This window comes from Asterias amurensis, chromosome 3 (genome assembly GCF_032118995.1).
Source record: "Asterias amurensis chromosome 3, ASM3211899v1".
NCBI classification, from domain to species: Eukaryota; Metazoa; Echinodermata; class Asteroidea; order Forcipulatida; family Asteriidae; genus Asterias; species Asterias amurensis.
Window position 1 is genome coordinate 4,318,612 of NC_092650.1, and position 17,853 is coordinate 4,336,464.

The 17,853-nt window shown below is 37.8% G+C and overlaps 1 protein-coding gene across 1 annotated transcript in view; it reads left to right on the top strand.

Moving 5' to 3' along the window:
* Positions 1 to 2,083: 2,083 nt before the first annotated feature.
* The window catches only part of LOC139934434 (ran-binding protein 9-like), a 40,610-nt gene continuing 24,840 nt past the window's right edge, over positions 2,084 to 17,853 (top strand). The window contains exons 1-2 of the mRNA XM_071928669.1: positions 2,084 to 2,379; positions 10,918 to 11,029. Of these exons, the coding sequence (XP_071784770.1) occupies positions 2,187 to 2,379; positions 10,918 to 11,029 (305 nt within the window). The 5' untranslated portion in view covers positions 2,084 to 2,186. The remainder of the gene's footprint in view (positions 2,380 to 10,917; positions 11,030 to 17,853) is intronic.

Genomic DNA, 17,853 nt, shown 5'->3' on the forward strand with positions numbered 1-17,853 from the left:
TTATTAACACATCGTGGAAGAACCATGCTCACACATCAAAACATTTAAATTCATTTTAATAAAATACGAATGTGTGATAATCCAGTGGTTTTGTTCAAGGAGCAAGATGGATTTTTGTAACAGTAATCTATTATGATTTTTATTTTGCTTTTTACAGCCTTGATGTAAACCAAAGTCAGTCAAAGTCAATGTCAAAGTGCGCCTGACGGCTAAAAGGATGGTTGGGGATGCAGGGTTGACGGTGATTTGGGGGTATGGGGGGGGGGGGGGGTAATTTTCAACAAGCGGTTGAATAATTACGCTTAAAGTTATAATATTGGGATAATGGAGGAAATGTAAGCATATTCAAACAGCCTGCTTATGATCATAACAGTGATATCCTCATCTTTAACGCAATGCCCCTTTGAGTTTGGCCTTCGCCCGGAAATAATGGTTTGATTTCGCATTATAATTTGGACAAATAGAATTAGCTGTTGCAAACTCAGTATTACCAACCAAAAGGACCCATAACGGGGGGAGGGGGGAAGGTTAATGGACTGATGTTTCAAAGTCTTTCTCGAAGGCTACACAAACGACTCACGTTTAGGGACAACTCAAGTTTTGTGGCAAAGGGGGAATAACAAAGATAAAATTGCCAATGATTGTGTGTCCAATAGTGGTCAAACCCCCGCCTTCCCTCCCCTGTTTCTCCCTCTCTCGATCCAAGGCATTGCTTCTTCAGTGGTGACGAATCCCTCTCTCTGTATGTTTTTCTACTTGAAGTGCTTCTGTCGCACTTTAATTTAGCTTTTGCGAAAGACTCCTTGGTCGAAACGTCAGGCCTTGCCATTATTTACAATCAATTTGAGAAAAAAAAAATCTGGATAAGCCAATATCAAATGTTCAATAGTAGAATGGGTTATCTGTAGATCCAGTTTTCGGTCAACGCCCGGGCTTATACTTAATGCACTGTGAAAAATCACTCCCCGAATGAACTCGCGGTGTTTATCCACGTTTCGACCCTTCATTTATATGCAAAACAAGTGTATGAAACGGATGCTGAAACTGATCCAAATTTTCACCCTCTCCCCACAAAACAAACATCCAACAAACAAAACAAGCAGACCGTAAACCTCCCAAAAATGATCCGCCCATATCGCCGAGCGCCATTTTGATGATGCAGGTTGGAAGAAGTGCCGTACTATTTATTTGGATATAGGCCCTAAACTAAACGAATTACCCAAACCAAACAAAGCTCTATTATTATGAGTTTTGCCATTGAAATCAAAATGGCTATAAGGTTCAAGATTCCGGTGTTCCAAGCAAAAGTTAACGAAGTGTGCCCCCCCCCCCGCCGCAAATTTTGTGTGCACATTATAATTTGCATTCTCAAAATTAATGTTAATGGTTTTTCGTTAAGGACTCACTTTTTTTAATCGATTTAGAAGAAGAAAAAAATACTCATTGAAAAGCACCACAACAGCGGCAATTTCGTAGTGCAAAAATGCACTCCCCCTCCCGCCATGAGAGTTTGTGGTTTAAAAATGTTGGGCGGCAACATTATGATTCATCGCAAAACTTTGCTAAGCAAGCTTTACATAAGTATAGGCCTACAAGTAAAATCCTTGGTAGGTTTGTTTGATGGCAAATAACTGTATGAAAAATGTTAGTTTTGTCCCTGTACACCTTTTCAAAGTTTTGAATTTTGTAGTTGGTTGGGGGCTAAAAGAGTTTGGAGATAAATGTGGTTACCATGGTATTTGTCGGACTTCATCCCGTAGGCCAGGCGACAGACAAAAAAAAATGTGTAAAATAATAAAGGAAGAACAATGTCAAATTAATTTGGAGTTGAATAGAGCAACGTTTTTAGACCAATAATTAAAATCATATTAAAAACATTATTCCTGTATCAATATAATATCATTCAACTTTGTTTTTGTTATTGTTAAACTTTAATGACATAGTATGGTACCCACTTCCGCTCTGTTTTACTTTACTCGTAGTTTCGCAATTTCGCAGTCTGGGTATCAAACTCCCATTCTTTGTTCAACTATTTGCTGGTCAGCTGGTGTTCATAGCTTTAAAAGAACACATAATATTTGGAGCGGGTACCATCGAAATATGTCCATATGATTTGTACGCAGGCTACATACTACGCGTAAACGGACGGGACGGATGTGTGTGTACGTCACTTATACACAGGAAAAATGGCGACTCACGGAGAAGGACCGAGTAGAAGTACAAACCAAAACAATGAAAATGTCGACCCTTCAGACAGACTTAAACATATTTATCCAGCAGTAAATGAAGAGGAAACACCTTTGCCAAGGACATGGAATCCAAGAACGAAATCTACATTCATTGGATTATCGCAAAACAATCTTCGAGTTCACTACAAAGGTGAGACGAAATGAAATCTCCATAATTATTTTGGTCATTTGGATTTTCCATTGGTGGAATGGCTTTGCAAATTGTATCAATCAGGTGATCATCATGTACAGGGATTTAATACATGCAACTTTTGTTGTGTATGCATGTGCATTGGAAGTTTAGATTCACAACGTTTGTCATGTTTGTGAACAAGAATTGAGATATACAGTACGACTACTTCAAGAAACATTGTCCATGTTTATTTATGTAGAAAACAGATGATAATGATTGATGGTTGAGGATGAGTGATGAATTGATCATGTTTTGATGGAATGATGGACAAATTTAATTTGTATCTTTCCTCACTGCTCATCCATGTCATCAACAGTCCCACTTTCATTTTCAAAAACTAATTCCCTCACATCTATACAGTAAACACACACCTCAGATCTGCATTAATCAAGTCTTATTAATTATCATTTGCGAAGATCCTCTGAATTTTGCAGCAACTTATCACTTTTTGTGTTACCAAATAATTTGTTTACTTCTTGTTTGTTTGTTTGTTTGTTTGTTTGTTTGTTTAGTTGGATGATTGATCTTCATTCAGTCTAAGACTTAAGTCCTTATTTCTTAACTTTTTTAGTGATTAAGTAACCAGCAGTACCAGTCAGCTTCTCTTTTCACTAGTCCATCAACTTTGTCACTAGTCCGTATTTTTCTGCTCAGCAGGAAATGTTAAGCACTATTCTCTGCTTAAGCAGCTTTATTATATGAAATTGGTCCCTGATTGGTGACCTTGTTTTGTTCTTGACTGAGAAACATGCTTAGTACTGTGGTAATATGGTACTCCATCCTACAACAGCAGGCCTCGAAATAACCTCACAGAACCCACAGGAATGGACCCTTTTCATGAAACAATCACATCCATGCATGTGTGTATAGACCCTGTTGCCCCAGTGTTGGTTGGTAAACGCCATAGAGTTGTGCACTAAGCAGTCACACAAAATCGCGTTTGCATCATGCACTCATTACCTGTGTACAAAACAGCGTGATGTTCCCCCATTTTTGTTAACCAAATTAACCAAAATATTAGTGCGCACCACGCGCTTTGTGCAATTTCATATTTCATGAAAAGGGTCCATTGCCATGGTGCTCTGTGCTTTTGCTTTGGTGCCCTTTGCAAGAATCCTGTACAAATTAACATTTTTTCCTCATAGAGTGCCCTTTGCCATAAGGAATTTGCCGTGCCCCTTCAGGAGCAAGTTCAAGGCCTGAAAATCCACCCTAAAGTAGTGGGGCCTACAGTTGGTATTAGTTTTGAAATAGTCACTGTCTAGGCCTCTTAGTTATTATTCTTTAATTGTTAGATTTGATAGATTTATTTAGTCATCATAATAAACATGGAAAATGGTTTCCCAGTCAATACAAAACACTCATTAAAAAAAACCCACAAAAATACATTAAAAAAAATATAAAAAAATCAAGAGTTGGTAATTATACAAACAATTGTTTCAGGAGATTATTGTTATTTTTAGAAGATAAGAAAAAAAGAAGAAAAAATATCTGGGCAAAGAAATGTTCCTTTTTTTCTCCAACCTTCCTTTTTCCTTGTTATACTCCAGAACTGAATCCTCACAATATTAGAGAGAAGTTGACTTACAAAAGCCACACAATTTTGTTGTACATAATAACAAGACAAATTAGTTGTTTGTCCTTCGGATGGACACAGAGAGCTGTTCTGATTAATGTGTCTAGATTGCCAAAGCATGTCAACCCAAGAGAGCAAACAAATTGCATCAAGCAACCGTGTCTGTGAAATGAACATTCATCTCAATTTAGACATGGTGGTTCCATGGGTGAAATACATACATGTACCTTGTTTTGGATTCTGATTCATAACACACCATTCATTACATGTAGGTCAATAGGCTTTTTGAGTTCTGAACAATGTTAACAAGTTTGGTGGAATTTTTAACATTAGTAGAGCTCATTGGATCATTTCATGACAATTACAAGTTAAAGAAGAATATTTGACAATCAAACCCCATTGTAATAGACCGATCCATTAAGCTCCACCCTATTGCGTATTGACCAATCACAACGCAACGAAGGTCCGACACTAAGGTCAGACATGCCTGCGCGTATGCTTGGCGCGCGCGGCAGAGTTGTGCAGAAAGGCATTGGAGAGCCCCACGTATTCTTGCTCTCACGTGCGTCGCGGGCAGAGCCTACTGGATCGGTTTATTGCTGTAGGTGCTGTTAAGTACTACACATTGTTTTCAAGTATATGTACCCACATCAATAGAATTCCTGATTGCATCATTCATTCATGCCTAACTGTACAATGTACACAGTGCATATATAATGACAACAATAAGCATCAATTTACATTTGGTTTACCAGGATGCTGGGGAACTGCATATTGTTATTGTATCTCCATGGATGTTGTAGTACCTTTGTACTGTTTGAGCCTGCCCTTCCATTGCCCCCTTTTCCCCACCCCTACCATTTGCTTAGCGTTTCCTGTATACATGTAAATACATGCTGTACATTTAATTGGGTACACGGGCATTACCAGCAACGCAAGCTGTATGTTTTTTTTCGCAGCGCTGGCTGTACATGTTCATCAGTTCATTGCACTAATGATAAGTGAATTATTTTCATATTGGAAATCATCTGACAGCCCAGTACCCAGTACTAGAGACCTTGTCGATCAATTCTGGGCCCAATTTCATGACTGCTTTTAAAAGCACAACAAGTAGGCCTGAGGTATTCCTTTCCAAAATATGCTTTCTAGAAAAAAGGTAACCAGCCAAACCACCTTTCAGCATCATGTATCTCTACCATCTATGACTGGTATCCTGCTAATGTTTGCTAAGCAGAAGTGTGCTAAGCACTTATTGAGGCTATGCTTTTAAATCAGCTCTATGAAATATGACCCTGTTCTGAGAAGACAGTAAATTGTGTTGTTGTATCACAACTGTGTACACTGTGCAGTGTATCATGTCTATTTATGGCTGAGGTCAGGGTTGTGGAAGGTCAGTCTACTCCTGCTATTACAATGATCCAAATTAATTCTTTTCATGGGAGATTTCTATGACAGTTATCAAAGCAAACACATCCACTTTCCAGTAATATTGGACGTAATCAGTCATAGGTGATGAAGAATCACTGGCTCATTGTACAACTGTTTAAAAAAAAGGCTTGATGCAAAATTTAGTGTTGTTCTTTGTGCATAGTACTGTGTAGTACATGTAGCACTGTAGTGTATGTACAGTGATGATTGAAGGTACATGTACATTATACTTGTCAGATTGAACACAGCACTTCAACATCAACATTACATGTAAATGTATTGTACTGTACTTGATCTAATTGTATGTAGTTTGTTCTTGTACATGTGTCAGATACAAAACAAGTACCAGGGTTTATGCAATTTTTTTAACTTGCCCACATCATGTAAAAATGTATGAATGCACACAATTTTCAAAGCAACAAAAAATCATAGCACTGAAGTTCGGACAGTTGCATTTTAATCTTATCCCCTAATTTCTTCCCATATTACCACTTTTCTTATTTTCATCAACAACCATTTTGATGCATTTGTGGTTTGAGGATCGCTTTTATAGAACCTTTTTTGTGCTGAAATCTGTATGTTCAGTAGACCTTTATCACGGTGTGGTCTTACTCCATTCCAACTCTTTGTAACCAAACTGAGGCTGGACGAAATGATAGTCTGGTGCCATGCACAATGAACGTTATCATTCATTAGCTATATTGGAAACAGGGAACATAACCAAGATGGTGACAGTAGTTATATTATAAAAACTAGAGGGTGCATTGGCCTATATACGCGGCCCTGCATGCGCGCCATTTTCGAAAGTGATAAAAACAGCATCGCACTGCGTGTGTTTATGCAGCGGGCCATTTTGTAAGTTGACAAAACAGCATCGCATAGCGTTACATAAACCCAATTTTCAACGTGTACTTCATATGGCGCGCGTATCTCCGTGCGGTCCCTTCGCGTTTGTGCAAGCAGCGTCACCAGTGCGTGGTCTAGTTCTTATAACTCTATGGATAAAGGTCTATGACCGGTTGTAAAGCAGTTGCCAGAGTCACAGAGGCCGTTTCCTTGGAGAAGTACAGTGTTTAGGAAACATTGTTCAGCTTCTAAGACTTTCCTGGGAATTGTTATTATGGACAGTGACACTTAGTACTTTGCATACAAACTACTGACTTGTTTACGGACACACCTTTTTCATACAGAAATGAGAACAGACACAATTCATTGGCCATCACTGGGTCACTCTGTGTACATTTATAATTAGAATATTTATATACATGTACCATCAAGGACAGCATAACATTGGTCACACCCTTATTAATATTGTCATGTACATGTAGGGCCTATAATGTCATATGAAAAACTGTCTAGTAATGCAATGTACATGTACTGTAACATTCAATCACCGGTATTGCTTTTAAAAATAATAAGGTGTGAGAATACATCCGTTTGTTTTGGTGTGTGTGGTTTTTTTTTGTGGAGTCTGTGTGCAAGCAGATGTATTTGGAGAGAGCTCAAAGGCAGTTGACACTATTGGTAATTACTCAAAATAATTATTAGCATAAAACCTTTCTTGGGGACGAGTAATGGGGAGAGGTTGATAGTATAAAACATTGTGAGAAACGGCTCCCTCTGAAGTGCCATAGTTTTCGAGAAAGAAGTAATTTTCCACGAATTTGATTTTGAGACCACAGATTTAGAACTTGAGGTCTCGAAATCAACCAACTAAACGCACACAACTTTGTGTGACTAGGGTGTTTTTTCTTTCATTATTATCTCGCAAGTTCGATGACCGATTGAGCTCAAATTTTCACAGGTTTGTTATTTTATGCATATGTTGAGATACATCAACTGTGAGGGCTAGTCTTTGACAATTACCGATAGTGTCCACTGCCTTTAGGCACTGGACACTATTGGTAATTTCTCAAATAATTGTTGCCATAAAAACTTACTTGTTAACAAGCAATGGAGAGCTGCTGATAGTATAAAACATTGTGTGAGAAACGGCTCCCTCTGAAGTAACGTAGTTTTCTCGAAAGAAGTAATTTTTTACTAAAATATTTTAATTTGTGCATACATTGAGATACACCAAGTGAGAAGACTGGTCTTTGACAATTACCAAAGGTGTCCAGTGTCTTTAAATTAGAACATTCATACATACTAATAATTTGTATTATTCAATGTAAGTTTAATTTCTGCTGATCAAATGGTCCAGTATATAAATGATGTCTCAACATCTGACACACTACTCGCTTCACGAAACCAGAATCCTACCTTTCTCATTTTGCTCCCCATACCTGGAATGCACGCACCATCTCCATCAGAGAATCTGACTCTTTATGCAAATTTAAGAAGTGTATCAAACACAATTTGTTACCCAGTTTAATGTGCTGCATTATTGATGACGTTGAGCCTTTAATGCCTTATAAATAATGTATGGAACAGCCATCTTAAAGCAAAATACAGGTATTGTTATGCAATGCAACCTTGATACCCCCCCCCTCCCCCACCCACCACCACTATAAAATCAGGGCTCAATTTCGTAGAGCTGCTAAGCACAAACATTTGCTTAGAATGAAATGTTTGCCTTGATAAAAACAGGATTACCAACCAGATTTTCACATGATTTTCAGGATTTATAAGCAAACAACAGCTGAATACCAGTAACAAACTATATATATACAACACATGGAAATTTGGTTGGTAATCCTGTTTTTATCGAAGAAATTTCATGCTAAGCAAATTGTTGTGCTTAGCAGCTCTATGAATTTTGGCCCTGGTCTTGCAAACCTGATACTTCACTGCCTGATACTACATGTACATGTACACTGTTGTAAGGACAAGGCAGTTTTCTGTACAAAAAAATGCACCTCCTTAAACCTTGAAGAAAATTTAAAGTTCTTCTGAACATTTCAAAGGATACAGGTTTATATTATGTTAAGTACAAAGGCAATGACCAGGGGCATGAAGGTAATTGCTTTTATTGCCTTTGTGAAATATTGGGACTGGCAAGAAGTTAGAACCCTGTTATTTACATGTTTCCACCTCATTTTGTTAGTTACAGGTACGACCATAGATTGTTCAGAGCAGCTGACCGAAATGTTGTGTTTAAAACCTACGATTCTTTTCAGAACCACCCCAAATTAATTAGAGAATATCATTACATGGTGTTACTGCAAACCATACTATACCATGTTTCCACCATGCAAAGTTTTACTACTGAGAGCAAAACTATAAAGGTTTACAATAAAAGTCACATGTGAAGGTTTCAGCTGAGAACAGTGCTGGGAAAACGGCAAAAAACCATCACAGTTTTTCACAAGAACATCAAATCAAGTCTTGTTTAGTGAGGTGACACACAGTGAGTGCCACCCGTATTTCTGGCCACAGCGCGCTCGCTCGCAAACTGTCACCCAACCCACAGAAATCTGAGAATGATTCAAGCATGAGGGGTGGTGAAAAATTATAACCAAATAAATTGAAAATAACAAACCACAACCTCCTTCTCCCCTTTTCAATAATAAAGCCTGTTAGTGCAGAAACATGTTTTATTCGTTACATTGCCTTATTACATTATTACATTATTTCTTAATTAATGTGAAATAGTGTGATTTTTCCTATGTTTTAATCTCTGTATATTTTTCTGTAATTCGACCTCCGGTCGCCATGGGAATTTGTTTTTAAAATAATAAACCAATTATGAATGAATGAATGAATGAATGAACCTGGTTGGTAGCTCCAAATGCTCCAACCACCAATAATAGCAACCAATGTACATTACAAGCATTATGTAGTGAGAGTACAAAAAGTAGATACAATGTATTACAATGTAATACATTACATTGTATCCACTTTTGTGGAACTACTGCAGGTGTGGAATTTCATCTTTGAAAGGGCAAGGACATTTTCATTTTGCAAAGGGCACTTACATTGGGAAATCTGAAAGTCAATGGGGAACTTTTGAACGGGCACCAAGGCCAAGACTAGGGGCAATGGAGGCCATGTCCTCTGTTGCCTGTGTATAATCCCCGGCCTGGTACTGGCAACCATACTAAGGTTATTATCAAAAACAGTACCATCTGTATCCTTCTCATTTTTATGTTCTCTAAGGGCTAGCAATAATATTTATATTTTCTACTGACAATTACTCTATGAGATGGGTCCTTGCTGTCTTGTCTGAACCCAGCAAAATCTACTAAAGGTCAGGGTTGATTGCAGAACAATGAAATCCCAAATGCATCAAGTGAGCTTTCTAAGCAAAACAAGTTTACTGTTTGTAAATAAAATTACTATTTTGTAAATGTGATACGGGTCAATTGGTAAAGTTGGTGTACAAAGTGTGACACTAGGGGGTCACTTTTCAAAATCAATATATTATTTACCATTTCATAGTCTGATTTTTTTTCCAGAATCATCAGTGATTCATTGTTCACTGAGTGATTGATGCTGATGAAAATAAAGAAGCTAGAAGGACTTCTTTGTTCAAACTACTTGTGTATTTATTTTGTAAACAGTTCATCAGATTCTAATTTGACTCATTTTGTATTAACCGTATGCGGGAGATTTAAAGGCAGTGGACATTTGGTAATTACTCAAAATAATTATTAGCATAAAACCTCACTTGGTAACAAGTAATGGGGAGAGGTTGATAGTATAAAACATTGTGAGAAACGGCTCCCTCTGAAGTGGCGTAGTTTTCGAGAAAGAAGTAATTTTCCACGAATTTGATTTTAAGACCTCAGATTTAAAATTTGAGGTCAAGAAATCAAGCATCTGAAAGCACACAACATCGTGTGACCAGGGTGTTTTTACTTTCATTATTATCTCGCAACTTCGACGACTAATTGAGCTCAAGTTTTCAAAGGCTTGATACTTTATGCATATGTTGAGATACACCAAGTGAGAAGACTGGTTTTGACAATTACCAAAAGTGTCCACTGTCTTTAATAATAGCATAAAGCAGTGTCCATGTATGTAGATTGGAAGATTATTTGTTATATTATTTTCTAAAATGAGATATCGCCTAACATCACAAGGCTGGACAGCCACTTCAAGGTGAGGGCTACACTATTGCTCCACGGCTACACATACTGACTTTGGCTGTTGACCCAAATCAACTGCCACAAAGGACATGTTGCCACCTACTCCCAGGGCTGAAACAGGGTTACCCCCTTACAATCTGTAAGGATGTAGGCATGGGTGTCATCCATTAGGAGCCTGGCTGGTAGACCAGAATGCACTTACCTTCCCAACTTTTTATGAGCCATTATGTTTAAGTGCCTTGCTCAAAGGCACAAGTGTCATGACCGGGATTTGAACCCTAGACCGATTGGGTGCACTATACTGCTTGACCACAACACGCCACATGTTTAAAATCTTGAAATAGTTTCCAACTGTCCGTCTTTAACGAAAACTTTAATCACAGCATCCCCTTCATTTAATTGATCTTAAATCGTGTCTTATTTTCTTTTTCTTTGTTTCAAATTCTATCTTTTTGTTTTCAGGCGTAGGTAAAACCCACAAAGATGCGGCGTCTGTGACGACAGCACACTCAATACCAGCATCCACTGGGATATATTACTTTGAAGTGACTATCATCAGTAAAGGCCGTGATGGGTAAGAACATCAACAATCCTTTAAGGCCAAATAAAAACAAAATAATAACGTCCCTGCCCGCTTCCTATTATTTATTTTTCTGAAAACAAAAATTATTTTATCGATCTCAGGCCCCCCCAAAAAAATCATTTAAAAAAGTAGCCCACCCAGTTGTATTACAAAATGTGTCTGGCGGCCGTTTACTTCGAAAAAAAAAACTTAAAAAAAAATCCTTCCTTTAAAAAAAAAAGTGAGTACGCTAAACATGTTTTCATTTTATTTGGCCTTATTAGTGGAGCCCTCAAGGGTAAAATATTGAGATGGGAGCTGAGACAATGGTCATTATTGATTGATGGACCCAAGTTGAACTCAAAGGGGGGGGAGGGGGCAGCAATGACAACACAAACGACTGATGATGGCCAAACGTCTGTGATGTTTTTTCCTAGGGCCAGTAAATTCTGGTGGTGTTTTTTTTTCAACTGACTAATAAATTTTAAAGTCTGTACATCTGACCTCACTTTGTGATAAAAACTGAACACGAGATTCAAATGTTGACTCTGAGTCTGGTTCGAATTATATAAATTGTTTGTGAATATCAACTGCACATCAGACAACATTTACTCAATGAGGTCATTTCATAGTGCTTATTCAGATAAAAACAGTTTACATCATGTACATATGTAATTTAGGATTTGGGTATTTTTGTAACACAAAACACAATGTCAACAAATTTACACTAAACTTTCACCATTTGAAGATAATGATAGAAGCTTTCATTAAAGTATTACTTGCTGAGGTGCTGTAGTTTTTGAGAAACGAGTAAAATAATGTCACAAAAATACATTTTACATGCTAATATAATTTTTGTCTCCTGAGACGAAAATTATGTTTGTGATTTGTTTTACTCATTTCTCAAAAATACAGCTCACCTCAGCAAGCAATATTTTACGGGAAGCTTTCTACCATCATGATCTTCAAACTGTGTTAATTAATGTAAAACTGTGGACATGTGTGTTTTGTGTCCTGCAAAAAAGACCCAGACCATATATGGTCTGGGTACTTTTTGCAGGACACAAAACACAATGTGCAACAAAGGTATATATACATTGTACCAGACAACAATACACAAATGAGACAGTTTATAGTGCTAAATTCAGATGAAACAGTTTACATACATGTTTTAAAAACTACATCGTGTTTGTAAATAGTTCTTTCTTGCTAGACTCTGGTCTTATTAAATCAGACTTTGGTCCTGTAGTTTTGTTGAATTATCCCCTTAACTCGTTCCTGATGCATCAATTAATTTCTTATCATTAGTCAATAGCCATGGATTTACATATAAATAGGTTTGTGTAGTCCACATCAAATAGGCGTACATGTACACAAGGTCAGTGCTCTGTGAAATTGTCCTTACAGGCACTGGACACTGTGGTAATTTTTGTCAAAGACCACTATTCTCACTTGGGGTAACCCACACATTTGCATACAATAACAAATCTATGAAAATTTGGGCTTAAGCTGCAAGAAAACAATGCAAGTAAAAACACCCTTGTTGCACAAATTTGTGTGCTTTCAGATGCCTGAGAAAGACTTCAGGTCTGAAGTCGATCTCAGATTCAAATAATTTATTTTAGTGGAAAATTACCTCCTCAAAAACTACGAATATTGTTACATGTACTTCAGAGGAACCCCTTTCTCACAATTTATTTTATATACAATCAAAAGCTCTCTTTTGCTCGTTACCACTTGAGTAAGTTTTTATGGCAATTGTATTTTGAGTAATTACAATACGTGTACTGTACTTGTCCCATACCTACATGTATAACACTGTTTGGTTTAAAGAATTCATGAAAATAATCCAACTTGTAAATGTTGACAGAGTGTTAGACCAGACCAAAGGTTTATAGAATAATATCAGACAGCCTGTACTGGATGCATGGTACATGTATCCACATTGTATACTTACTCGATAATGCACAAATTAGTGGTGTTGTATCTTTTTAATAAATGCACACAGTGTATGCATTCATTGATCACGTACAAGTTCGACTTGCACTGACCTTGAACTGTGAACATCACGTACATTATGTATACATACAGGATGTCCTACATATAATGTACAAAACTGTATTCAGTTGAATGAAGGCCTTCGATGTACAATAATAATGTGTGTAAATAACTGTACACCTGTTCATGTGTACTTGTTAAGCACATTTTACACACATTGTACACACATACTATGGCTCTTTTCGAAACCTCGGCTTTGAATTCGGCTTTCGGCTCCATCCTCTTGTCTGGAGCCCTGAGTGCACGCGCAATTGTCAAAACAGCCGCGGGGCCAAGCTAGCCTGAGCCGAATGTAGAGCTGAAGCCGTGGATCCGAAAGTACAGGCCCTATACCTGTATACACTGAACGTGTGTACATTACTTCACCTGTACATTGTACATAATATGCAGGTTGTGTGTTCAAATCCAACCAAGTTAACCTCTGATTTCACACTGACTTGTGTTGTCCAGACATTTTGACAAAATGAAATAGTAAACAGTGATACTCGATGTATTCGTAGTGTCGTGTTTTCTAATATGTATGATCCAAAGCTTTAACAATCCCATGTCCATCAAGCGCACACAGGGAGCTGCTATCACTGCAAAGAGGTATTTTCCTTTCCGCACGCGCATTCACAGCGATGGTATCCAAACATGTTTTGGTGCAGGTGAGGCAATGTTTGGACATAATACATACACAATGACAAGGGTACACTATCTTTTCAAAGACAATCAGCAATGGCGGTTAGCTTGCCGTTCTCAATTAGAAACTTTCGTTGTGAAAGTTACTTCCAAAAATTTACATGAAATGTTCAGAAGTAAATCATAAATCGTGTCTAGCTGCATCAGACATCAGACTGAACTGCACGATTGTTGATAAAATGGTAAAAAACAGTGATGTACATTTTTGTACAAAAATAATGCAATTTTTTTAGCGTACAAACTGTATGGAAGTATATTGAGCTCTCAGATTCACATTTCAATAAAGTGAGCTTTGAAGTCTGTATATATTGCATCCTGTATAAAACAAGAAACATTGGTTACCCAACAATACTGTATGTAAGTAAACCTGTTTTTAGTTTTAAATGGAAAGTTTCAAATTAATTTCTTGAAATTGAGACACCATTCATCTATAGGCCTATTGTACACGGTCTGTGTGTACACTTGCTCTTGTTTGACTAAAATCGTACATGTCGTCCATTGGAGCTGTCCATTGAGCTTTACACCTAGCTAAAATCCATTTGAACTGGCTGTACACCTAGCTAAAAAAACAACTATGGATGATACAATGTACAGTCAGTGTGGTTTAGTGCTAGTATTACAGTATGCTCAGAATGTGGACCAGCGTGAGTGGCACCCAAAAATAGACAAGAGCTGAGCCAAGTGAGTCATAATCTAGAACCTCATATCCTTTGTCTCAGTGCAGTCACATCACTAAAAATACAATCTGTGGACTAGGGGAGGTCCTGTTGTGTGTACCAGAACAGCTGTAATTCATACATATCACACACCCAATGGCCTCCATTACACAGTTTGTTTAGCCTTTGAAAAAGACACTGCTACATCTGGTCGAAACATCAGGTCCCAATTTCATAACAATTTGACAAATTTTCTTGCTTTACTGAAGCAGACAAATTTACTTAAGATGTAAGCGTATATGACGTGTTAGCAGAAAAATTAGCCGGCCATATTGTGCGTTCACCATGGATTTGCATTGTGACGACAATATTTTTGTGCAGTAAGCACTGGAAGGTTAGCACCACTTTTCGTGTGCTTACGGGTTAGCAGAGCCATGAAATGGAAATCGCACAGTATGCACAAAATCGGCCGGTAGGCAGCTCTATGATCTTGGGCCCAGGCCACTAACTAATTTTGTAAAACAATTTTTGTAAATGTTCACATTTTAAAAACTTGCATGTGTACTTTTTTTGCCTGATGCCATTTTCAACTCAATTGTCCAAGTTTATTTGGTTGAATAAAAACCATACACATTTGTACAATGTACATGAACATTCCTGGTATTTGTTTTGAAAACCAGTACTTGTAAACGCTGATATGATTTACTGTTCAGGCTTTTAAAACCCTTGTGGTTAAAAAAATAGCATAGCGTGCAATGATTGAAATCAAAGTGCAAGTCTGTCGGTTAATTTACTAATGGTTGACTAGCAGATCAGTGCAATTAACCAATGCTGCTCATTTGCACGTCAATGGCCCAAGACAAAATATTTGGTTCCCACTGCTCTTTTGCCATGGTTTCAGATGAGAGAGGGATTGGGCACCAGTGAAGAGACCTTGCCCCGAAGGAAAGTTACTGAATCAACTGACCATCATTGAATATCAAGCACACAGCAGCATGTCTTGAATTATAAGGAGGCAATGGAGGCCATGACCTGCGTTGCCCTGGTCTTGGCCTTGGGGTCCCTTCAAAAGTGCCCCGTAGACTTAATGATTTTCCAATTTACATAGGTTGAGCTTTGCATAATAAAGTTGGTCTTGTCATTGTCTTAGATGAAATTCCATGACAAAAACACCTTGACTTGAGGTGTACGATAAAGTCAGATGGTTTGTAGTCAAATTAGCTAAACTTTTGCCGCTAATTTTACATACTACACATTAAAAAAACAAATTGTCCAAAGCTATACATGTTGGCCTACACATTGGGTACAAATATGTACAGAATGTTAACCTTGATTACCCGGAAGTAAATTTAATGTACACTGGTAGCTCTTTTGTTTGGAATCAGTACATCTTTGGTACATTTGGTAGTAGGTAGGCTTTCTTTATCTTCTTAGATATTATAACCGTATTTTCATTCTCAAACATGTCAGAATCACAGTTTGACCTCAGTATTATTAATGACTACTGTATTTCCCATTAATATCTTTTTGTGTCATTCTTGTACTCATGTACAATGAACTGCCCTTTTTTTGCGCTTTGTTGTTGAAAGCTCTAAATCTCTGCATGCACCCTACGTTGCAAACCGAATTGTCCTCGTTTTGGGTGATGTTTTACATGCATAGCCCATTTCATGCCTTATGTTTACACACACAAATGCTTCCTTGGTGCAGAGTTGATATTGAAAGTGTGTGCTACCTCATTTCTGAAATTTTGTTTGGGGGATTTCCAAACTAATATTGTGTCAAAATGCGGTACATTGTGAACTGTGTGTACATTATTTCCTCATGAATGTAATGCAGTTTTTTTTCATCAGATGGCCCGCTGCTGTGTAGTGTACAAAATGTACATTCACAAGTTGTTTGTACAATGTACTTTGCGTTTAAGTTTTTGTATAATATTCTAATTGACAGCTGTCCGTCAACGTTCTTTTGAGCTGCCATGTGGTACAATTAACCATGATTAATAGTGTACAAATATTGAGTGGCTCAGAGTGGAATGGGAGGAATATTATCGCAAAGTAAAATTTGGACTGTAATATATTTCACGAGGCGCCTGTGTGACCAGGCTTTAAGTTTGTCTGGTAACCATATTCTGGTAGGCACAATTTTGTTTTGCTTAGCTGCTGTTCATGCTTCAGAGCAGCTTTGTGAAACTATATTGTAGACCTACATCAGTACTAAGCTTGGGCGATATCACGATATTATCGAATATCGCGATATTAATTTGGAACAATTTCGATATCGGTTCGATTTGGTTTTAATCGAAATATCGATATATCGCGATATATCACGATATATCGCGATATCGATTAAATATCGCAATATCACGATGTATTTGCTCGCTGAGACATCTTGCACCCCATAGGTTTGGAGTAAAACCAGAAGAATAGGTCATTAGAACACCTCTCTTATGCCTTGACTGTCTCTTCTACAACTTTCACTTGGAGTTTGAAGACTGATGATGTCAAATCTAATTAATCGCGATTATATCGAATATCGCGATATATTGTCGGCGATATATCATGAATAAAAGAAATCGATATCGCCCAAGCTTAATCAGTACATGTTTATGTACATGTGTACCTTGTAACACAATAAAGTGCTGGTGGCTATGGACACTGTCTTGATTCTGGCTATTTACAAACAGTACATTTAAAATTGTCTTAATAATAATAACCCGTTTTTATATAGCGCTTTTCATACCCGGAGGGCGTCCCAAAGCGCTTCACATTATTACCCCTGGTCACTGGGCCTTAATTCACTCCTTAAACCATCTCAGCTCCCTGGTTGGGAGTCTACTAAAGAGGGAGAGATTATGTCAGGCCTGATACTTCATGGAGGCAACGGAGGCAATTGCCCCCCCCCCTCCCGCCCCCGGTCATTGCCTTGATGCCCTTGAAATGATCCAGTTGAATTTTACAATTCTTCAAAAATGCCTTGGTGCCCTTCCCCTTTCAAAAACAAAGCATACAGGCCTGTTATGTACTGCACTGGTCATCCTTAGTGAAGCGACAAAATTTACACATGAGTTGCTATGTACATGTACACAAGTACCAAGTATCCACAAGTATGGTTGTTGATTCAGCAGTGGGATGGCTGCATGTTGAATAAGACCAATAGTGACATGTAGGTTTCTTCATATTAATGTGCATTGTGCCACTGACTACTGCAGGGGTCAAAATTAACGTCAATTGCTGCAAGGTAGCCGGCGGGTGCAGTGGAAAAAAAAAAAAAAAAAACGGCCCGCCAGGAGTTGTGAAGGGACAAAACAGTGATCTAGTATACCTAGATGGCTATTGAAAATATATAAATTGAATGCTAAATAAAACGATTGTCTGGATTTTGGGCAACTGTCTTGAAGGCTTTTTACCTTTGAGCTAAACACTCTGCAAGGTTCAAAAC